At 52.0% G+C, this 18309-nt stretch overlaps 1 protein-coding gene and 1 long non-coding RNA gene across 2 annotated transcripts; one reads left to right on the top strand and one right to left on the bottom strand.

The window, feature by feature from the left end:
- Nucleotides 1-1236: 1236 nt before the first annotated feature.
- On the top strand, nt 1237-4990 carry CAPNS1 (calpain small subunit 1). Its single transcript, XM_041121642.1, has 10 exons — nt 1237-1303; nt 1554-1587; nt 1728-1815; nt 2525-2584; nt 2827-2891; nt 2955-3023; nt 3540-3618; nt 3835-3954; nt 4204-4259; nt 4866-4990. Exons 4-10 carry the CDS (start codon nt 2530-2532, stop codon nt 4890-4892), a joined length of 471 nt encoding a protein of 156 aa, XP_040977576.1. The 5' UTR covers nt 1237-1303; nt 1554-1587; nt 1728-1815; nt 2525-2529; the 3' UTR covers nt 4893-4990.
- On the bottom strand, nt 4845-16752 carry LOC121233057. The gene is made up of 3 exons (XR_005931847.1): nt 16563-16752; nt 12825-12831; nt 4845-4857 (listed from the first exon to the last, which is right to left on the bottom strand). It is a non-coding gene; the product is annotated as an uncharacterized LOC121233057 (long non-coding RNA).
- Between the last annotated feature and the right edge of the window lie 1557 nt (nt 16753-18309).

Here is an 18309-nt window from a genome sequence, read left to right as displayed (position 1 = left end):
GGGGGGACCCCAAAGCGGGAGGGGTCTCGGGGGGGGATGATGACCCCAAAGCTGGGGGAGGACACAAGGGGGGGGGACCGCAAAGCTGGGGGGGGGACTTGGGGGGCTAGGGGGACCCCGAAGCTGGGGGCGTCTCGGGGGGGTGGGACCCCAAAACTGGGGGGGTATATGGGGGGCGTGGGGTCCCTGTGAGACCACTGGGATACGGGGGACACAGGGACCCCACGGCTGGGGGGGCCCTCCTCGACGCTCCAGCGCCGCCATCTTCTTCCGGCGCGCCGTGGTGGCGTCACACGTGCGACCAGAAGGGCGGTGCCGCCTCCCCGATGGACAGGCCCACACCGACTGCCTAGCTCCGCCCCAGGCTCTTGGTCCCGCCCCCCCTTTCCCCCGGGGCGCCGCGCTGCTTGAGCCCCCTCGGCCCCGCCCCCTCAGCGCTCAGCCAAGCTTTCTCGGCGCTCGGCCACGCCCCCTCTGCACTCGCGGACGCCTGAGTCCCCGGGCGGGTCCTGCAGTCGCTCCCTGCCGCCACCGGGCCCGCAGGTACCGGGACCCCTCCCCGGGGTCCCTCCGGTCCTTCCTCCCCCCAACGGCTCCGTGATTCAGCCCCGACCCCGCCCGGTTCCCGGAAATCCGGAGCCGGGAGGGGCTGGGTCCGTCCCCCCCCACCCTGGGGGGGGAACTATGGGGCTGGGGGGGTCTGTAGGGCCCGGGAGCATCTATGGGGCCCGGGGGGATCTATAGGGCCTGAGGTGGCTCCGCAGGGTTGGGGGGAGGGTCTGTAGGACCCGTGGGTGTCTATAGAACCCGGGGAGGTCTATAGTGCTGGGGGTGGGGTGGGGTGGGGTGGGGTGGGGTGGGGGTGGCGGGTGTTATCTGTAAGGGCTTGGGGGGCTCTATAGGATCCTTCAGGCACCCACAGTGGGGGGGGCTTATGGGTCCGGGGAGAGGGCCTTAGAGAAAATGGGGGTCTATAGGGCCTGGGGGTGTCTATAGGTTCCAGGGGTGTCTATAGGGCCCGAGGGGGATGGGGGGGTCTTAGGGCCCGGGCGGGGCTATGGGGTCTGGAGGAGCCTATGGTGCCGTAGGGCGTCGACCTAACGCTGCTCTCTTCTTTTTCTTCCAGCCTCTCACAGCGCTCCCAGTAACCCCCCAGTGCTCCCAGTGCCCCCCTTTGCAGGGACCATATTCCTGGTGAAGGGGCTGCTGGGGGGGCTCCCCGGGGGCATCGGCTCGGTGCTGGGGGGGGCTGCTGAGCGGGGGGGGGCGCGGGGGTCCTGGGGGGCGTCATCAGTGCCATCAGGTGAGAGGACCTTGGGGACTTGGGGGGGGGGGATGTGGGATGGGGGGGCATTGGGGATGGGGACATTGGGGATGTGTGGTTGGGGGGGGACACAGGTTGAGGGGACATGGGGGGACATTGGGGATGTGGGTTTTTGGGGACGAGGTGGGGACAGGGAGTGGGGTCGGGGGGGTGGCACCCGGGGGTGGGGGTGACACGGGGGGGCCGGGGCACCCCGGGGTGCTCTGACCCCCCCCCCCCCCCCCCCCAGCGAAGCGGCTGCCCAGTATAACCCTGAGCCCCCAGTAAGTGACCTCCAACCCCAGGACACCCCCCCCCAAGATTTTGGGGCCCCCCCTACCCTGGTGACTCCCATCCCCACAGTGGGGTGTCATCCCCCCCGGGTTTGGGGGGTCCCCTTTGACACCCCCCCCGTGCCCCCCAGCCCCCCCGCACCCACATCTCCACGGTGGATGCCAATGAGAGTGAGGAGGTGCGGCAGTTCCGGCGGCTCTTCGCCCAGCTCACTGGGGACATGAGTGACTGCTGGATTCCCCCCCCCCAAGACCCCCCCCAACCCCCTCCAGGATTCCCCCCCCCCCCCCCCCCAAGCACTCCAGGATTCCCCAACCCCCCCAGGGACCCCTCTGCCCCTCAGGGATTCCCTACTGGGCCCCTCAGGTCCCCATGGATCTCCCAGATCCTCTGGGATCCCCCCCTGGATCCCCTGACCCTCTGGGATCCCCAGACCCCACTGGATGTCCCAGATTCGGCCCCCTGCATCCCCCAATCCCCAGGGATCCCCAGATCCTACTGGATCCCCCAGACCCCCCCCGATCCCCCCGATTCCCCCACCCCCCCCACAGCCCCCCCGGGGATCCTTGCTGGATCCCCCTCCCAGATCCCCAGATCCTACAGGATCCCAAGACCCCCGCCCCCCCCAATCCTCCCCTGGCCCCACAGGATCCCCCTGGATCCTTCCCAGCTCTCAGCCCTTCCTGGATCCCATGGGTGCTGCCCCAGAATCCCCCAACCAGATTCCCCCCCCCCAGTCCTCTGGGATTTGGCCCCCCCCTCCTGCACCCCTCCAGCCCCCAATCCTCAGTGGGTCACTGCATCCCATGGGATCCCCCACAGGATCCCCTGAGCACCCCCCTATCACTGAGGGGGGTCTCCTATCCTGAGGGTGGGGGTCAGGGTGGGGGGGACCCCAGGGCGCCCCCCCCCATGCTCATCTCTGGCAGGACATGGAGGCGAGTCCCACCGAGCTCATGAACATCCTCAACAAAGTCGTCACCCGCCGTAAGTGTGCCCCCAAAAACGGGGGGGGGACACACATTGGGGGAGCCCTGGGACCTGCCGCCCATAAATCACCAGGGCTGGCAAATGGGGGGGAGCACAACCCTATAGCAGCCACAAGAGAATCCCCACATGGGCAGGGAAAACCCTCCAAAATGTTCCGGTTTTGGTTAAAATTTGGGGGGGGGGGCCAGGAGTCTGGGCCCCCCTCCTCAAAAATCATCTGCCCACTGCCCCCCCCCCAGATCCCGACCTGAAAACGGACGGCTTCGGCCTCGACACCTGCCGCAGCATGGTGGCCGTGATGGATGTATCCTTTGGGGGGGCAAGGGGGGGTCCCCATTGCCCCCCCAAATCTCCTTGACCCCCCCAGAGTGACACAACGGGGAAACTTGGCTTTGAGGAGTTCAAGTACCTGTGGAACAACATCAAGAAGTGGCAGGTGGGGAGGGGGGACACCCCAAAATCCGGGAGACCACAAGGAACCCCCAAATCTTTCCTCCAAAATGCAAGGGAGGGGCTATAGGGGATCTTCCTGAAGACCCCAAAATGTTGGGGGGTATATAGGGGTAATGGGGACCCCCCACCGCCAAGTGGGACCCCTAAATTGGGGGCAGCAGAATAAGGGCCCTCCTGGGACCCCAAAATTTTGGGAGGGGGGTGTTGGGGAAAATGGGGTCCCCCTACCTCTGTAGGGACCCCCAAATCCTGGGGAGAGCATTGGGGGACCCCCAATTCTGGGGGGGCATTGAAGCCCCCCAAGTTTGGAATGACAAGGTCACAAGGACCACCTGTGGGACCCCAAAACTTGGGGGGGTCACAAGGACCCTCTGGGGGGCCAGTATGGAGGCAATGGGGCTCCCCCCAACCCTGGGGCAGGGGAGGAATTGAGGGGGGTATGGGGGTACAGGGGGGCCCCCCAAAAAACACCCCCCCATGTCATGTCCCCCCCCCCCAGTGCATCTACAAGCAGTTCGACACTGACCGCTCGGGGACTATCAGGGTGCAGGAGCTGCTGGGGGCCTTCGAGGCCACAGGTTTGGGGGTGCAGGGGAATTTGGGGGGGCAACTGGAGTATTTTGGGGGGGGTCCAGGGTTTTTGGGGGGGGCGATGGGTCATTTTGGGGCTTGGGGACGTTTTGGGGGAGCTGTGGGGTATTTTGGGGGGCAGGGGTTATTGAGGGGGGTTGAAGGCATTTTGGGAGGGGTCAAAGGTCATATGTGTCATCATCATCATCCCTGTCCCCCCCCAGGTTTCCGGCTGCCCCCCCTGCTTTGGGGGGTCCTGGGCCGTCGCTATGGCGACGAGGGGGGGAACCTCGATTTCGACAACTTCATCAGCTGCCTTGTGCGCCTCGACGCCATGTTCCGTAAGGGGGGGACCCCACATTTTTTTTGGGGGGGGGAAGGGGTGTTGGCCATGGGGAACCCCATGGAAGGGGGGTCCCAGGAGCAGGGGGGGCACCCCAGGACTGAGCAATGCCCAGGGCTGGGGGCACCCCCAGAGTTATGGGGGACCTCCGGGGGTTATTGGGGTGTCCGGGGGGGGGGGGTTCCCCCTGCAAGGGGGGTGGCAGGGTGATGACCCTGGTTTTTGGGGTCCCCCCCCGGTTTTGGCCCCCCCTTCAAGTCACTACACCGGGATGGGAGCGGGCAGATCCACGTCAGCCTCCAGGAGGTGGGTTTGGGGGTGCCCCCCCGGGGTGGTTTTTGGGGTCCCCCGGTCCCTTTTTTGGGGTATCCCCAGAGTGGGGGGGGGTCCCATGGGGGGGGAAGGAGGTGGTCCCCCAAAACTGCCCTGGCTCTGCCCAGCTGGGCCCTATATTGCTATACAGCACCCCAATTTTTTTATGGAGCACCCTGGTCCCTATAAAGCACCCCCAAATCCTTGCACAGCCCCCCCACATCCCCAGGAAGTCACACCCAAATACCTATAGGTCACCCCCAATCCCTATAAGGGCTTTTAGGCCCCCCCCAATCCCTATAAGGCCCCCCAAATCCCCATAGGAAGCCTGTGATCCCTATAGAGCAGCAACACCCCCCCCGAACCCCCCCCAATCCCTATAGAGCCCCCTCAAATCCATATAGGGTGGCCCTGATCCCTATGGGGGAACACAGCCCCCCCCCAATCCCTTTAGGGTGACCCCAATTCTACAGGGGACTCCTTGGGGGGGGTCCCAATCCCCATAGGGACACCCTAAATCCCCCTGGGGTGGCCCCCAACCCCTCTGGGCCCCCTACAGCCCCTATAGGCACCTGGTGACCTGGCACCTTCTCTCCACAGTGGCTGCAGCTCACCATGTACTCCTGAGGCACCCACGCTTGGGGGGGAGCACCTGGGACCTGCCCACACCCCCTGCACCCCACTGGTAAACCCCCCCCCCCGACTGTGCCATGGGGGGGCCCAGCCCTCCCCCAGTAAAGCTCACCTGGTCCCACCCAGCTCCTTTGTCTTTTTTTTTGGGGGGGGGGGTATAGAGCTATAGGGGGGTGGGTGCTATAGGGGGTATGGGTGCTGTGGGAGGCTACAGGGGTAAGGGGGCTATAGGGAGCTATAGGGGCTATGGGTGCTATAGAGGGTATAGGAGTTATGGATGCTATAGAGGGTATGGGTGCTGTAGGGGGTATAGGGGTTATGGGTGCTGGGGGGCTATGGCAGTATGGGTGCTCTAGGAGGTATGGGTGCTACAGGGGCTATAGGGATGTGGCTGTTATAGGGAGCTGTAAGGATAGGAAGGTATAGCAGGTATGGGTGCTAGGGGTATAGGCATATGGGTGCTATAGGGGTTATAGGGGGATTGGTGCTATGGGTAGCTATAGGGGGTATGGGTGCTATAGGGATGTGGCTGTTCCAGGGAGCTGTAAGGATAGGAGGTATGGGTGCTATAAGGGGTATAGGGGTGTCACGACCCAGACTGGACAGACCGGGGAGTCGTGTTTAATTTGAAATTCCCTCGGGCTAAATTAAGGTGAAACGACACCAAACGATCGGTTAAAGATTTTATTCATGATAGAAGCAAACAGAACCAGGGAGGCATGGTAGTAGGTGGCAGGGTTTCTCACAACAGGAATTGGCATAGGACTACTTCTGTAAACCGTGTAACCCAGGGTAACCATACACATCAATTCAGGGAATAAGGAGATCCCTCCCGTTGAGTCACGAGGTTCCGAGCAGACCCCCTTGCTTTCCAGACTCCTCCTCAGAGAAGGGCCCAGGGGTGGCTGGATCCACTCAGTCCCAGACTTGGTCAATGGTTTTATGTCTTAAAGGGATGAGGTGTAGGGACTGTGGAAAAGGAAAGAGAGAAGAAGACAGAGAGAGAGAAAGGAAGAGAGAAAGATTTCACCGGTCCTGGGTCCAGTGTGGGTCCAGTCTGAGACAAGGGGAGTCAAAAGAATCTCAGTAGACATAATAAAGGGGGATGAAAGATGATGTTTAGCGCTTACATTGTTGAAATTAGCTGAGGCAGAGACAGTCCTTGATAAGAAGAGCTGGTCCCGAGAACCATGGAAGTGACCTCTCGGAGCTAATTTTAATATGAAGCGGGGATAGGTCATGCATATGTATAGGCATATTGTGAATATGTAACACTTGACTGTATAAACTTGAAGCGAACCGCCGAGTCGGGCGCGCACGACTTTGGTGGGACTACCCCCCGTGCTGCCCAGCGCTGAATGAACATACCTACTTTACAATCTCACCGATTGTGGAGTCTGTTTCCGCACGTCAGTTTGGCGAGCCAGCCAGGAGACTCTGCTCGGCTGCGGGACCGACTGCGGAGCGGACGCCCCTCGGCGCGCCCCGAGCACTTTCCTCGGAGGAGCCTCCGCTGCCAGCCGCTCACCGCGGGAGCGGACAACGACCTCCTGAAGCCGCGGACCGAACGGTACGTGTCACAGAGGGAGCCTGTAAATCGTACAGGCCGGGGCAGCTGGTAAATCGCGCAGAGACGTCTGGCGTGCAGCGTAGTCCCCGTATGGGAGGAGGGTACCCTGTATGGTAACAAGGGAGGATTTGCTGACCGATAGAGCGGCCGCCAGCCATCTTGGGGGTAGATCGAGCAAATCCGGGGTGACCGCTGCATCCCGGTATCGGGAGCCAGGACGGACCTGTCCATGACTGGTATATAAGAGGCAGGAGAAGGGTAAGCGCACCCCCTCGCAATTGCGCTTGGTACATTTTTGCAGCTGCTGAAAGGTTGTCAACTGGAGCGATGATTGTATGATGTGAATGTTTGGAAGTTTATGTTAAAGATTTTGTGTGGGTGTGTGGAAATGATATGTTGAAATTTATAGGTGTATGTATGTTTGTTAATGTGTGAATGTCTTTACGTATTAATAGGGGTGATTCCCTGCTTTGTATGTGGGCTTGCAACTGGACTATATAATAATTAGCATCCAGCTTGGGTTTTGTTGAAGTGTAAATCTTGTGGGAGGAGGTGGTACTGTACATCTAGCAGACGGAAACCAGACTGCTTTGAGTGTTTTCCCCAAATTCCACACTTTTATGATTGGGAAAGAACTCACTAAGAATCCGAAATAGTGAGGTTGGTGTGGAAGGAAAATTTAATTCCAGAAATTTGGGACGTGTGGGAAGAAAACTGGGGGAAGACTATAAAGAAGTGTAAGAAATGATTTGCATGGAAGCTTATTAAAAGGAGAAGCCAAAATCAAACTTAAGAATCATTAGGAGGAGTATTAAAATGGGAAACAATCAAGGAGGAGTATTGAGGAAGAGTCCTCTGGGTTGTGTAATTGCCCACTGGAAAGATATTGTTGGGACCGGAGGTACGGAAAGTAAAAAGAACCTTATTAAATACTGCAATCAGTGGTGGCCGTTGTATAAGTTAGAAGGTGATGCTAAGTGGCCACTTAATGGGTCAATAGATTATAATACTCTATTACAACTAATGCTGTTTTAAGGAGAGAGGGAAAATGGGATGAGGTTTCGTATGCACACATGTTTTTCACCCTCCGAAACCATCCGGAGTGGCAAAGGGACCGTGGAATGGTCCCCCCACAGGACCCCATGGTGCTCGCATTTGAGCGAGAGAACAACAAGGAGCCTAGAGGTAAACTGAGGCGGTGTTGTTTGGCATGTAGTATTGGACAAAGATGTACAAAGACAAATAAAATCCATCAGGCACCAGAACAAGATCTAACTGATTTGTTTAAGCCTCCCCCTCGACCACAGGAACAGGATGCAGACTCGGATAGAACTCCGACCCCCCCGAACAGCCCTGTATCTTCCCGTACTAGGAAGAAAACTACCTCAACAGCTTTACAAGCACCTCTCCGAGAGGCGGTGAGGCCGGATGGTGGGACGATGTTAATCAAAGTACCCTTTTCTACTGCTGACCTAGGGGAATGGAAAAAGGTTGCAAAAGATTATAGGAGTGATCTGGTAAGTGTAACTAAGCATTTCCAATTTATTGTAAAACAGCATAACCCTGATTGGAAGGATATACAGCTATTATTGGAATATATGACCGAGACAGAGAAACAGGTGATTTTAAAACAGCAGAGAACCTAGCTGAAGATCATTATAAGATCACAGGAGGGGACATTAAGGAATATTTCCCTCTCCAAGACCCAAAGTGGGATGTTAATAGATCTGCACATATGGAAAGATTGCAGGGGTATCAGGAGTGGATTACAAAAGGAATGGAGAGGGCAATCCCCAAAACTATAAATTGGTCAGCTTTATATGCAGTCAGAGTCCTTCCGAGTCTCCATCTGAATTCCTGCATCGACTGAGGGATGTAATGCGCCGCAGCACACCGCTGGATCCTGGGTCAGAGGTAGGAGTACAACAATTAGTCTCCCTGTTTTTGGGTCAATCTACAGGGGATATAAGGCGCAAACTTCAGAAATTACGCCCTACAGAGGGTAGGAATTTAGAAATATTGTTGGATGAAGCATGGAGAGTATTTAGTAACAGAGAGGAAGGATATAGGCAAGGGCAAAGGAAATTAATGGCTGTTATCCAGGAAGAAAGAGGAAGAGGGCCTAGACGAGACTTGCCCCGACTGGGCAAGGATCAATGTGCTTTGTGTAAGAAATTCGGTCATTGGCAAAAGGAATGCCCAAAGAACAAGGAGGAGGATCAGAGGGCTCAAACAGGAAGAACGGTAGCCCATGTGAAGGGAGATTGATGGGAACCTGGGGAATCTACCCTAGCGGATCCACTGGTTATAATTAAGCTAGGGAAAACACAACAAGAGGTAGAATTTTTGGTAGATACGGGGGCAACATACTCGGTTCTGAACCAAGCTTTGATGCCCCTGGGAGATAATTATGTCATGGTGAAAGGAGCGACTGGCCAAAGTGAAAAGGCATATTTTTGTAAACCTTTAGAATATAAATTAGGAAAACAGTGGGGCATTCATAAATTTTTATATATGCCCAACTCCCCAAAGGCACTTTTGGGAAGGGACTTGTTGGAACAATTGGGAGCAAAAATTGTATTCGAAAAGGGAGAAATTACTCTGGAGGTAAAAGATCAGCAATATATTCAAATATTGAGCCTAACCTTAACCAGTCTCCCCCTAGAAGGAAGCATTAACGAGGACGTCTTAAACCAAGTGTACCCAGGGGTATGGGCTACCAATACACCTGGAAGAGCGAAAAGTGCTCCACCTGTTGAAGTTAGGATCAAGGAAGGCCGAAAGCCGGTAAGAATTAAACAATATCCCCTAAAGAAGGAAGACAGAGAAGGAATCCGGCTGGTGATAGAAAAATTTTTGCAGTTGGGATTATTAAAAGAGTGTGAGTCTGAATTCAGTACCCCTATATTACCTGTTCGGAAGCCCGATGGGTCATATCGGGTGGCCCAAGACTTACGGGCGGTGAATAAGATAACTGAAGATCTTTACCCGGTAGTGGCGAACCCATATACCCTGTTGACCGTATTAACACCTGAATTGACTTGGTTTACTGTTTTAGATTTGAAGGATGCTTTCTTTTGCCTCCCTCTCCATGAAGCCAGCCAAAAATTATTTGCATTTGAATGGGAAAACCCCAAGAGTGGTCGAAAGACCCAGCTCGCTTGGACGGTGTTGCCACAAGGATTTAAGAATAGTCCTACCATTTTTGGCAATCAGCTTGCGAAAGACTTAGAATCCTGGGAAGCCCCGTCTGAGGAGGGAAAGCTGTTGCAGTATGTGGATGATATCCTGATCGCCACCAAAACAGAGAAAGATTGTATGACGTGGACGGTGAGTCTGTTGAATTTCCTGGGACTCCAGGGGTACCGGGTATCCAAGAAAAAGGCACAGGTAATGCAACGCAAAGTGAATTATTTGGGCTATGAAATTAGTGCGGGACAAAGAACTTTGGGACAGGCCCGTAAAGAGGCAATATGCCAAACTCGGAGACCTCAGACAGTGAAAGAGTTACGGACTTTTCTGGGAATGACGGGGTGGTGCCGATTGTGGATCTATAATTATGGACTGCTTGTTAAACCACTGTATGCGCTGACAGCCACTGAGCAGAAACACCTTGAGTGGAGCAAGGAGACCGAACGAGCCTTTGAGCTACTGAAAAAGGCTTTGGTGTCGGCCCCGGCCTTAGGACTCCCAGATGTGAGTAAGCCGTTTCTTCTTTACTCCCACGAGAAGCAGGGCATTGCCCTGGGAATGTTAGCACAAAACCTGGGTCCATATCGACGGGCAGTTGCCTACCTCTCTAAGCAGTTAGACACGACTGCAAAAGGTTGGCCTGGATGCCTGCGGGCGGTTGCAGCCGTGATACTGAACATACAGGAAGCCCGAAAGTTTACTCTGGGCCAAAAAATGACTGTTTTGGTGTCTCACGCAGTATCAGCAGTACTGGAAGCAAAGGGTGGACATTGGCTCTCTCCACAAAGATTCCTGAGATATCAAGCTATATTGGTAGAGCAGGATGATGTGGAGATTGTAGTCACTAACATTGTCAACCCAGCTTCTTTTCTCAGCGGGAACACAGGAGAACCGGTACATCATGACTGTTTGGAAACCATCGAAGCAACATACGCCAGTCGCCCAGACCTGAAAGACAGCCCCATGGAAAACGGGGAAACTTGGTTCACAGACGGAAGCAGTTACGTCCTAAATGGTAATCGACACGCGGGATACACCATCACCACCAGCCAAGAGGTAATAGAATCGGGGGCTTTGCCCATGAACACCTCCGCACAGAAGGCAGAAATAATTGCTCTAACCCGCGCCCTGGAATTGGCCCAGGGCAAAGTTGTGAACATTTATACAGACTCAAAATATGCCTTTGGAGTTGTACACGCACATGGAGCAATTTGGAAGGAGAGAGGACTACTGAGTTCTCAAGGGAAAAATATCAAACACGCAGAAGAAATTCTGAAGTTACTGGAAGCTGTCCAGCTCCCTGAGAAAGTGGCAATTATGCATATTAAGGCACACCAGAAAGTGAGCTCAGATTTGGAAAAAGGGAATGAGCTGGGAAACAGAGAGGCAAAACAAGTGGCCAAAACACAGGTAAAAAAAGAAGGGGCCTTAATTCCTGATAGACAAATCTCCCTAAAAGGTAAGCCAGAATACACCAAGGAAGATCAGAAGCTCATTACAGATTTAGAAGGGTCATATAATGAAGAGGGGTGGGCTCATACCCCACAGGGAAAGCTAATCGTTCCCTCTTGCTTATTATGGCATTTGATACGGGAGGAACATAGGAAAAGACATTGGGGAACAGAGGCTCTGTATAATCATTTGATAAGAGAAATTGTGGCTAGAAATTTATATACCACGGTGAGACAGGTGACTCAACAGTGTGATCTTTGCCTTCAGACTAATCCTAAGAATACCCCCAAGCCAGAAATGGGCCAGATTGGAAAAGGCAATGGGCCTGGACAACAATGGCAAATTCATTTTACAGAACTTCCAAGAAAAGGGGGGGTATCGATATTTACGGGTATTAACTGATACCTTTTCAGGTTGGCCAGAGCATTCCCAACAAGAACGGCTAAAGCTCGGGAGGTAACTAAAATACTGGTACAAGAGATAATACCACGTTTTGGGGTTCCAGCAACCATGTCCTCTGACAGAGGACCACATTTTGTCTCAAAAATAGTACAACAAATTAGCCGCCATTTGGGTATAGATTGGCAGCTTCATACTCCATATCACCCCCAGTCGAGTGGTCAAGTGGAAAAAATGAACCACTTAATCAAACAGCAAATTGCGAAATTGGGACAAGAAGCAAATTTGACATGGCCTCAGTCTCTCCCTTTAGCCCTTCTGCATATACGAACAAGACCAAGGGCGAAAGAAGGACTGAGCCCCTTTGAAATCCTCTATGGACGACCCTATGGGATACAGAGAGGGGTGTCTGTGCAAGCGGGGGATGAAATTATGACTTCTTACATGGTAGCATTAGGTAAGCAACTTAATAAAATCAGGAAGCATGTGGTAGGGACTCGAGGGAGAGGTTTGGATGGGCCTGTACATAATATACAACCAGGAGATTATGTGTATATAAAGTCTCTTACAGAAAAACTCTGGAGCTGCAGTGGGAAGGACCATTTCAAGTATTACTTACCTCCTTCACCGCGATTAGGATCAAGGAACAGAGCGCCTGGATCCATCACAGTAGGGTGAAGAAGGCACCCAAAGGACAATGGACTTTACAAGAAAAGGGACCTTTGAAGCTCAAATTTGTGAGACATTGATTGTCATGCTCCTGAGTTGGACCTTGCCCAAGGGGCAGGCTTGGGATCGAAATACTTATTTAAATATGACAGAGAGTATCTTGAAAGTACTAAATTTATCAGATTGTTGGGTATGTAATCCCCTTCCTCGGGGGAACATGGAACTCCCCTTTTTAGGAATCCCGACCACAAATTGGACATCTCTTATTAAAGATGGGCCAGACAGGAATGGATTATGCCTTTATGGAAAGGGAAATACCCAGCGGGGACCCAGCTTTGATCTGGAGGTACCTGACCCTAAAGAGGTCTTAATTACTGGCCGTTGCTTAAATATTACTGATAATATTTGGGGAGACATGGATAATTGTAGCCTTGCGGAAAATCTGGGAACTTTTGATAAAGGAAAATTAGAATGTCTTGGACTGAACTTAACTATCAGTTTCTATTATATCTGGAAACCAAAGAGGGGGCCAGGAAAGAAGGGGTGAGAACAAGACAGAAGGGAGCCGCATCTCGGTCCAAGATGCAACATAGGGCCTGGATACTGGTGGCTCTGTGGGGATGGCAGGGCCAGAAAGAGTTTACCCCAGAACTGGAAGGGACACTGTGTTCGGGGGTACCTTGCACCTCAGACCAGTTGTCGCGTCCCAGAGTTGGAGCGACTCAGGTTCGTGGATTTCCTTTGTCAGAATTAAGGTGAAACGACACCAGGGGAGTTCAAACAACAATCAACATTTATTCAACCTAGATAACCTTGCCCAAGTACAAGTGAACTTATCAATATGAACCTTGCAACATGTCGTTAAGCCGCTGTTTGAGAAGAGAAGTATAGAAAAATGAAATGGAAAAGGGAACATGAAACTGTGTCAGAAGGAGAGCCCTCCCGTTGAGTCACGAGGTTCAGAGCAGACCCCCTTGCTTTCTGGACTCCTTCTCAGAGAGGAGCCCAGGGGCGGCTGGATCCGCTCCTAGTCTCAGACTTGGTCAACGGTTTATGTTTAAAAGGATGAGGTGTAGGGACTGTGGAAAGGAGAGAAGAAAAAGAGGGAGGGAGAGAAAGAGAGAAAGAAAGAAAGAAAGAGAGAAGGAAAGGGTTTCACCAGTCCTGGGTCCAGCGTTGGTCCAGCCAGCGTAGAGATCCAGTTCTGGAGGGCGCGCGCTGAGAACTCGTTCTCCCTTCTTTTATAGCGTGTTAGTCGATGGTCTCGACATGCGCAGTCCCATTCCCGGGGTTCTCTGGAATCGGTCGGAGAGCTTTGGGGGGGGGGGGTTCATCGCAGAGTTACCTCTCTTTTTTCTGCTGGCATGACCGCTTAAGATAGAGGCACAGTCCCATCCTCTGTGGGGCCTCCTCCTCCAGGCGCATATGCTGTGCTCCTTCTCCTGGTCACTTAAGATAAGGAATTGGGGCTTTGGAGAAGCGCGGTCCCACCCTCCGGGGGGCCCTCTCCTCCGGCCACATTGTCCTGTTCACAAAACTCCAGCATTTTTACAGAGGCCGTTTTCTCCACCAAAGTTCTTTAACGAATGTTTGAGACATTGACTATAATTTGTCCGACCGTCACACCAGTATATTCGAGGGAGCTTCGCCTCCCCGAGGGTTTTTGAGAACACCTTGGCTCCGTGTAAAACGGACTGAAAACCCACTAATTATTCGAGGTACTGGGTACCATAGTTTTGTCCGATGGCTAATCCCCTCTTTAGGGGTAAGCGAGTTGGAGAAAGCTATCGTGAATATATCTGCTACATTAGAGGTTATAGAAAATGCTACAATTGATGCAATTCAAGGGCTGCAACTGGAAATACAATCCCTAAGTAAAGTAGTACTCCAAAATAGAATGGGATTGGACATGCTTTTAGCAAAAGAAGGGGGCTTATGTGTAGTTATAAACCAAACTTGCTGTACCTATATCAATCAAAACCAACGAATTGAAACAGATCTTGAAGAGATATGGGAAAAGACTAAAATACTACATGAAGCTTCCCAAGATGACACTTCTTAGGGCTTGACAGACATATTAGAAAAATTAACCTCCTGGTTGCCAAATTTGGCATGGTTGAAGCAATTGTTTGTCACTATAATAATCATCATTCTCTTGTCTGTGGTCCTTTGCATAGTGGTTCAATGTGGCTTTTTGTGCTGTAAGAGTACAGGAGGCTCTTACAGTGAATGGAAAAAGAATCAGTTATGACGAAAACTCGAGACCAACAAATACTTTGAGAGGATGCTAGATAGGGAAACAATGTATTAGAAGTACTAGGATTAGATATAGTAAAAGAATTTACTATTTTCTAGAAAAGGGGGGACTGAGACAAGGGGAGTCAAAAGAATCTCAGTAGACATAATAAAGGGGGATGAAAGATGATGTTTAGCGCTTACATTGTTGAAATTAGCTGAGGCAGAGACAGTCCTTGATAAGAAGAGCTGGTCCCGAGAACCATGGAAGTGACCTCTCGGAGCTAATTTTAATATGAAGCGGGGATAGGTCATGCATATGTATAGGCATATTGTGAATATGTAACACTTGACTGTATAAACTTGAAGCGAACCGCCGAGTCGGGCGCGCACGACTTTGGTGGGACTACCCCCTGTGCTGCCCAGCGCTGAATGAACATACCTACTTTACAATCTCACTGATTGTGGAGTCTGTTTTCTGCACGTCAAGAGGACTTTGCACCATCCCTCCTGCTCAGAAAAGACTGGTATGACAGATGGAGCCCAGAGTGGGGAACTAAATGAACTCAATGAACATTTTATGAACATAATCCATAAACTAAAGGAATGATATCTCTGTGTGTGTATACATATATACATATATATATATGTGTATATATATATCATTGTTCATATGTCTCAAAGGGATGGAAAAGGTGATGATGATTGACCAGGATGTAACTAAAGGTATGGGAACTGAGCATGACGTCAATGGTATAGAATAAGGGGTGGATACTGTCCTGGTTTCAGCTGGGATAGAGTTAACTGTCTTCCTAGTAGCTGGTACAGGGCTATGTTTTGAGTTCAGTATGAGAAGAATGTTGATAACACTGATGTTTGCAGTTGTTGCTAAGTAGCGTTTAGACTAAAGTCAAGGATTTTTCAGCTTCTCATGCCCAGCCAGCGAGAAAGCTGGAGGGGCACAAGAAGTTGGCACAGGACACAGCCAGGGCACCTGACCCAAACTGGCCAACGGGGTATTCCATACCATGGGACATCCCATCTAGTATAGGAACTGGGAAGTGGGGGCGGGGAATCGCCGTGCAGTGACTAGCAGGGTGTCGGTCGGCGGGTGGTGAGCAATTACACTGCGCATCATTTGTACATTCCAATCCTTTTATTATTGCTGTTGTCACTTTATTAGTGTTATCATTATCATTATTAGTTTCTTCTTTTCTGTTCTATTAAACCGTTCTTATCTCAACCCGTGGGGTTTGCTTCTTTTTCCCGATTTTCTCCCCCATCCCGCTGGGTGGGGGGGGAGTGAGTGAGCGGCTGCGTGGTGCTTAGTTGCTGCCTGGGGTTAAACCACGACAGTCCCTCTTTCCCCTCAGCTCTCTCTTTTCCCCTCTTTTCTCTCTCCTGTTTCTTTTATCTCTTTTCCCTCTTATTCCTCAACTCTCTCTTTTCCCTCTTTCCCCTCGCCTGTCTCTTTTCCCTGGTTTCCCTCTTTTCCAGTAACTCCTACTTTTCCCTCTTTTCCCTCGCTTGTTTCTTTTACCTATTTTCCTTTTGCCTCTTTCCCCTGTTTTCCCTCTTTGCCCTCGCCGGTCTCTTTTACCTCTCTTCCCTCGGTGTCTAATTTTCCCACTTTCACTCGCCTCCCTCTTTTCCCTCTTTTTCCTCAACTCTCTCTTCTCTCTCTCTCCACTCGTTTTCCTCACCTGCCTCTTTTCCCAGGTTTCCCTCTTTTCCAATAACTCTCTCTTTTTCCACTTCCCCCCCGCCTGTCTCTTTTACATTTTTATCTCTTTTCCATCGCCTCTCTCTTTAAACCACGTTTCCCTCAGCTCTCTCTTTCCCCCTCACTTGTCTCTGTTACCTCTTCTCCCTCTTTTCCATCAACTATCTCTTTTCCCTCTTTTCCCTTGCCTGTCTCTTTTCCCTGGTTTTCCTCTTTTCCATGAACTCTCTCTTTCACGGCTTTACCCTCAACTCTCCCCTCTTTTCTCTCGCCTGTTTCTTTTCCCTCTTTTCCCTCTTTTCCCTCAAATCTCTTTTTCCTCTTTCCCCTCGCCTCTCTCTTTTCACTGGCTTCCCTCTTTCCCATGAACTCTCTCTTTTCCCTCAGCTGTCTCTTTGACAGCTATGAGCCGGACAATCCACACACCACGCCTGCAGCCTCTGCCCCGCCCTGGGGCCTGCTAGCAAAACCTTGCCACATAAACCCAATACAACAGCGATCGGCTGCAAGGCAGAGGTGGGGGGATTGAAAAATATGCAAAGGGAGCCACAGAAAGAGAGGCAGAGGGGAAAAAAAATAGCAATGGGCTACAGGCCAGAGAGGAGGAAGGGAGAGGGAACTAGATGGACAGAGATGGAGAAAAACAAAGATTACTGATGGGCCACATGGTACAGAGGGAGGAATTAAAAAAGGAGACAGTGAGATGGACAGAGAGAGACTGAGAAATACCAAGAAAACTCGATGAGCTAAAGGGGAGAGGGAGAGGAATTAAATAGGGACAGTCAGCCAGACAGAGAGAGAACAGTAAAGAGGAAAATGGGATATGGGATGGAGAGGGAAGAAATTAAAACAGTTTCCTGGTTTTGGCTGGGATAGAGTTAATTTTCTTTCTAGTAGCTGGTATAGTGTTATGTTTTGTGTTCACTATGAGAATAATGTGGATAACACACTGATGTTTTCAGTTGTTGCTAAGTAGCGTTTATACTAAGTCAAGGATTTTTCAGTTTCTCATGCCCAGCCAGTGAGAAGGCTGGAGGGCCAGAAGTTGAGAGGTGACACAGCCAGGGCAGCTGACCCAAACTGGCCAAAGGGATATTCCATACCATGTGTCATCATGCCTAGTATATAAGCTGGGGGGAGTTGGCCTGGGGGTGGGGATCTGTGGCAGTATGTTGGGGATTTCTTGGCTGAGCGAGAACGAAGCATAAACATACAAAGTGCTGAAATGGACAAGGACGCTGTGTCCTTGTACACTGGGAAAAGGAAGATAAGAAGGGCCTGACAAGCAACTCCTGGATGCCGAAGAATGAGATAAGCAACCGCGGGACGCCTCGTGAAGAGGCTTGAGCAGCCAACAGAAGGATGAGCCGGGAGCGTGATAGAAAGACATTAACCAGTGGTGTTTTAGCTTATGGCGCGTGGACAGCTGATGCTCAGCTTAATAAAGTATATAAGCACGCTATTTGGGCAATAAAGGGAGAACAACCTTAACTGTATCAGTGTCCAGTTGTTACTCGGCTCACGTCTCCGGGTGGCTCCTTGCAACAGCAGTACACTCTCCCCAGCAAGAAACGAAACTTCTCCAGCCAGGTAGAAGAGAAAAAAAACCCCAAACCCTAGAGGCTGCAGGTTGAAAGTTGAACAGACCAATCAAGACGTGCCAGGTTGTGGTGGGTTGACCCTGGCTGGACGCCAGGTGCCCACCAAAGCCGTTCTATCACTCCCCCTCCTCAGCTGGACAGGGGAGAGAAAATATAACAAAGGGCTTGTGGGTCAAGATAAGGACAGGAGAGATCACTCACCAATTACCGTCACGGGCAAAACAGACTCAACTTGGGGAAAATTAACTCAATTTATTACAAATCAACCAGAGCAGGGTAATGAGAAATAAAACCAAATCTCAGAACACCTTCCCTCCACCCCTCCCTTCTTCCCGGGCACAACTTCACTCCCGGATTCTCTACCAACCCCCCCAGCGGCACAGGGGGACGGGGAATGGGGTTTACGGTCAGTTCATCACACGTTGTTTTCTGCCGCTTCATCCTCCTCAGGGGGAGGACTCATCACACTCTTCCCTGCTCCAGCGTGGGGTCCCTCCCACGGGAGACAGTCCTCCACGAACTTCTCCAACGTGGGTCCTTCCCACGGGCTGCAGTTCTTCACGAACTGCT

Source organism: Aquila chrysaetos (genome assembly GCF_900496995.4).
Source record: "Aquila chrysaetos chrysaetos chromosome W unlocalized genomic scaffold, bAquChr1.4 W_unloc_4, whole genome shotgun sequence".
Taxonomy (NCBI): Eukaryota; Metazoa; Chordata; class Aves; order Accipitriformes; family Accipitridae; genus Aquila; species Aquila chrysaetos.
This window is presented reverse-complemented; position numbering and strand designations above follow the sequence as displayed.

What these genes read in the sequence shown, in the direction of transcription:
- CAPNS1 (XM_041121642.1), top strand. Translation starts at nt 2,530, where the DNA reads ATGGAGGCGAGTCCCACCGAGCTCATGAACATCCTCAACAAAGTCGTC. An exon ending in ACAACATCAAGAAGTGGCAG is followed by an intron (nt 3,024 to 3,539) that starts GTGGGGAGGGGG and finishes CCCCCCCCCCAG; the next exon opens with TGCATCTACAAGCAGTTCGA. An exon ending in GGGGGCCTTCGAGGCCACAG is followed by an intron (nt 3,619 to 3,834) that starts GTTTGGGGGTGC and finishes GTCCCCCCCCAG; the next exon opens with GTTTCCGGCTGCCCCCCCTG.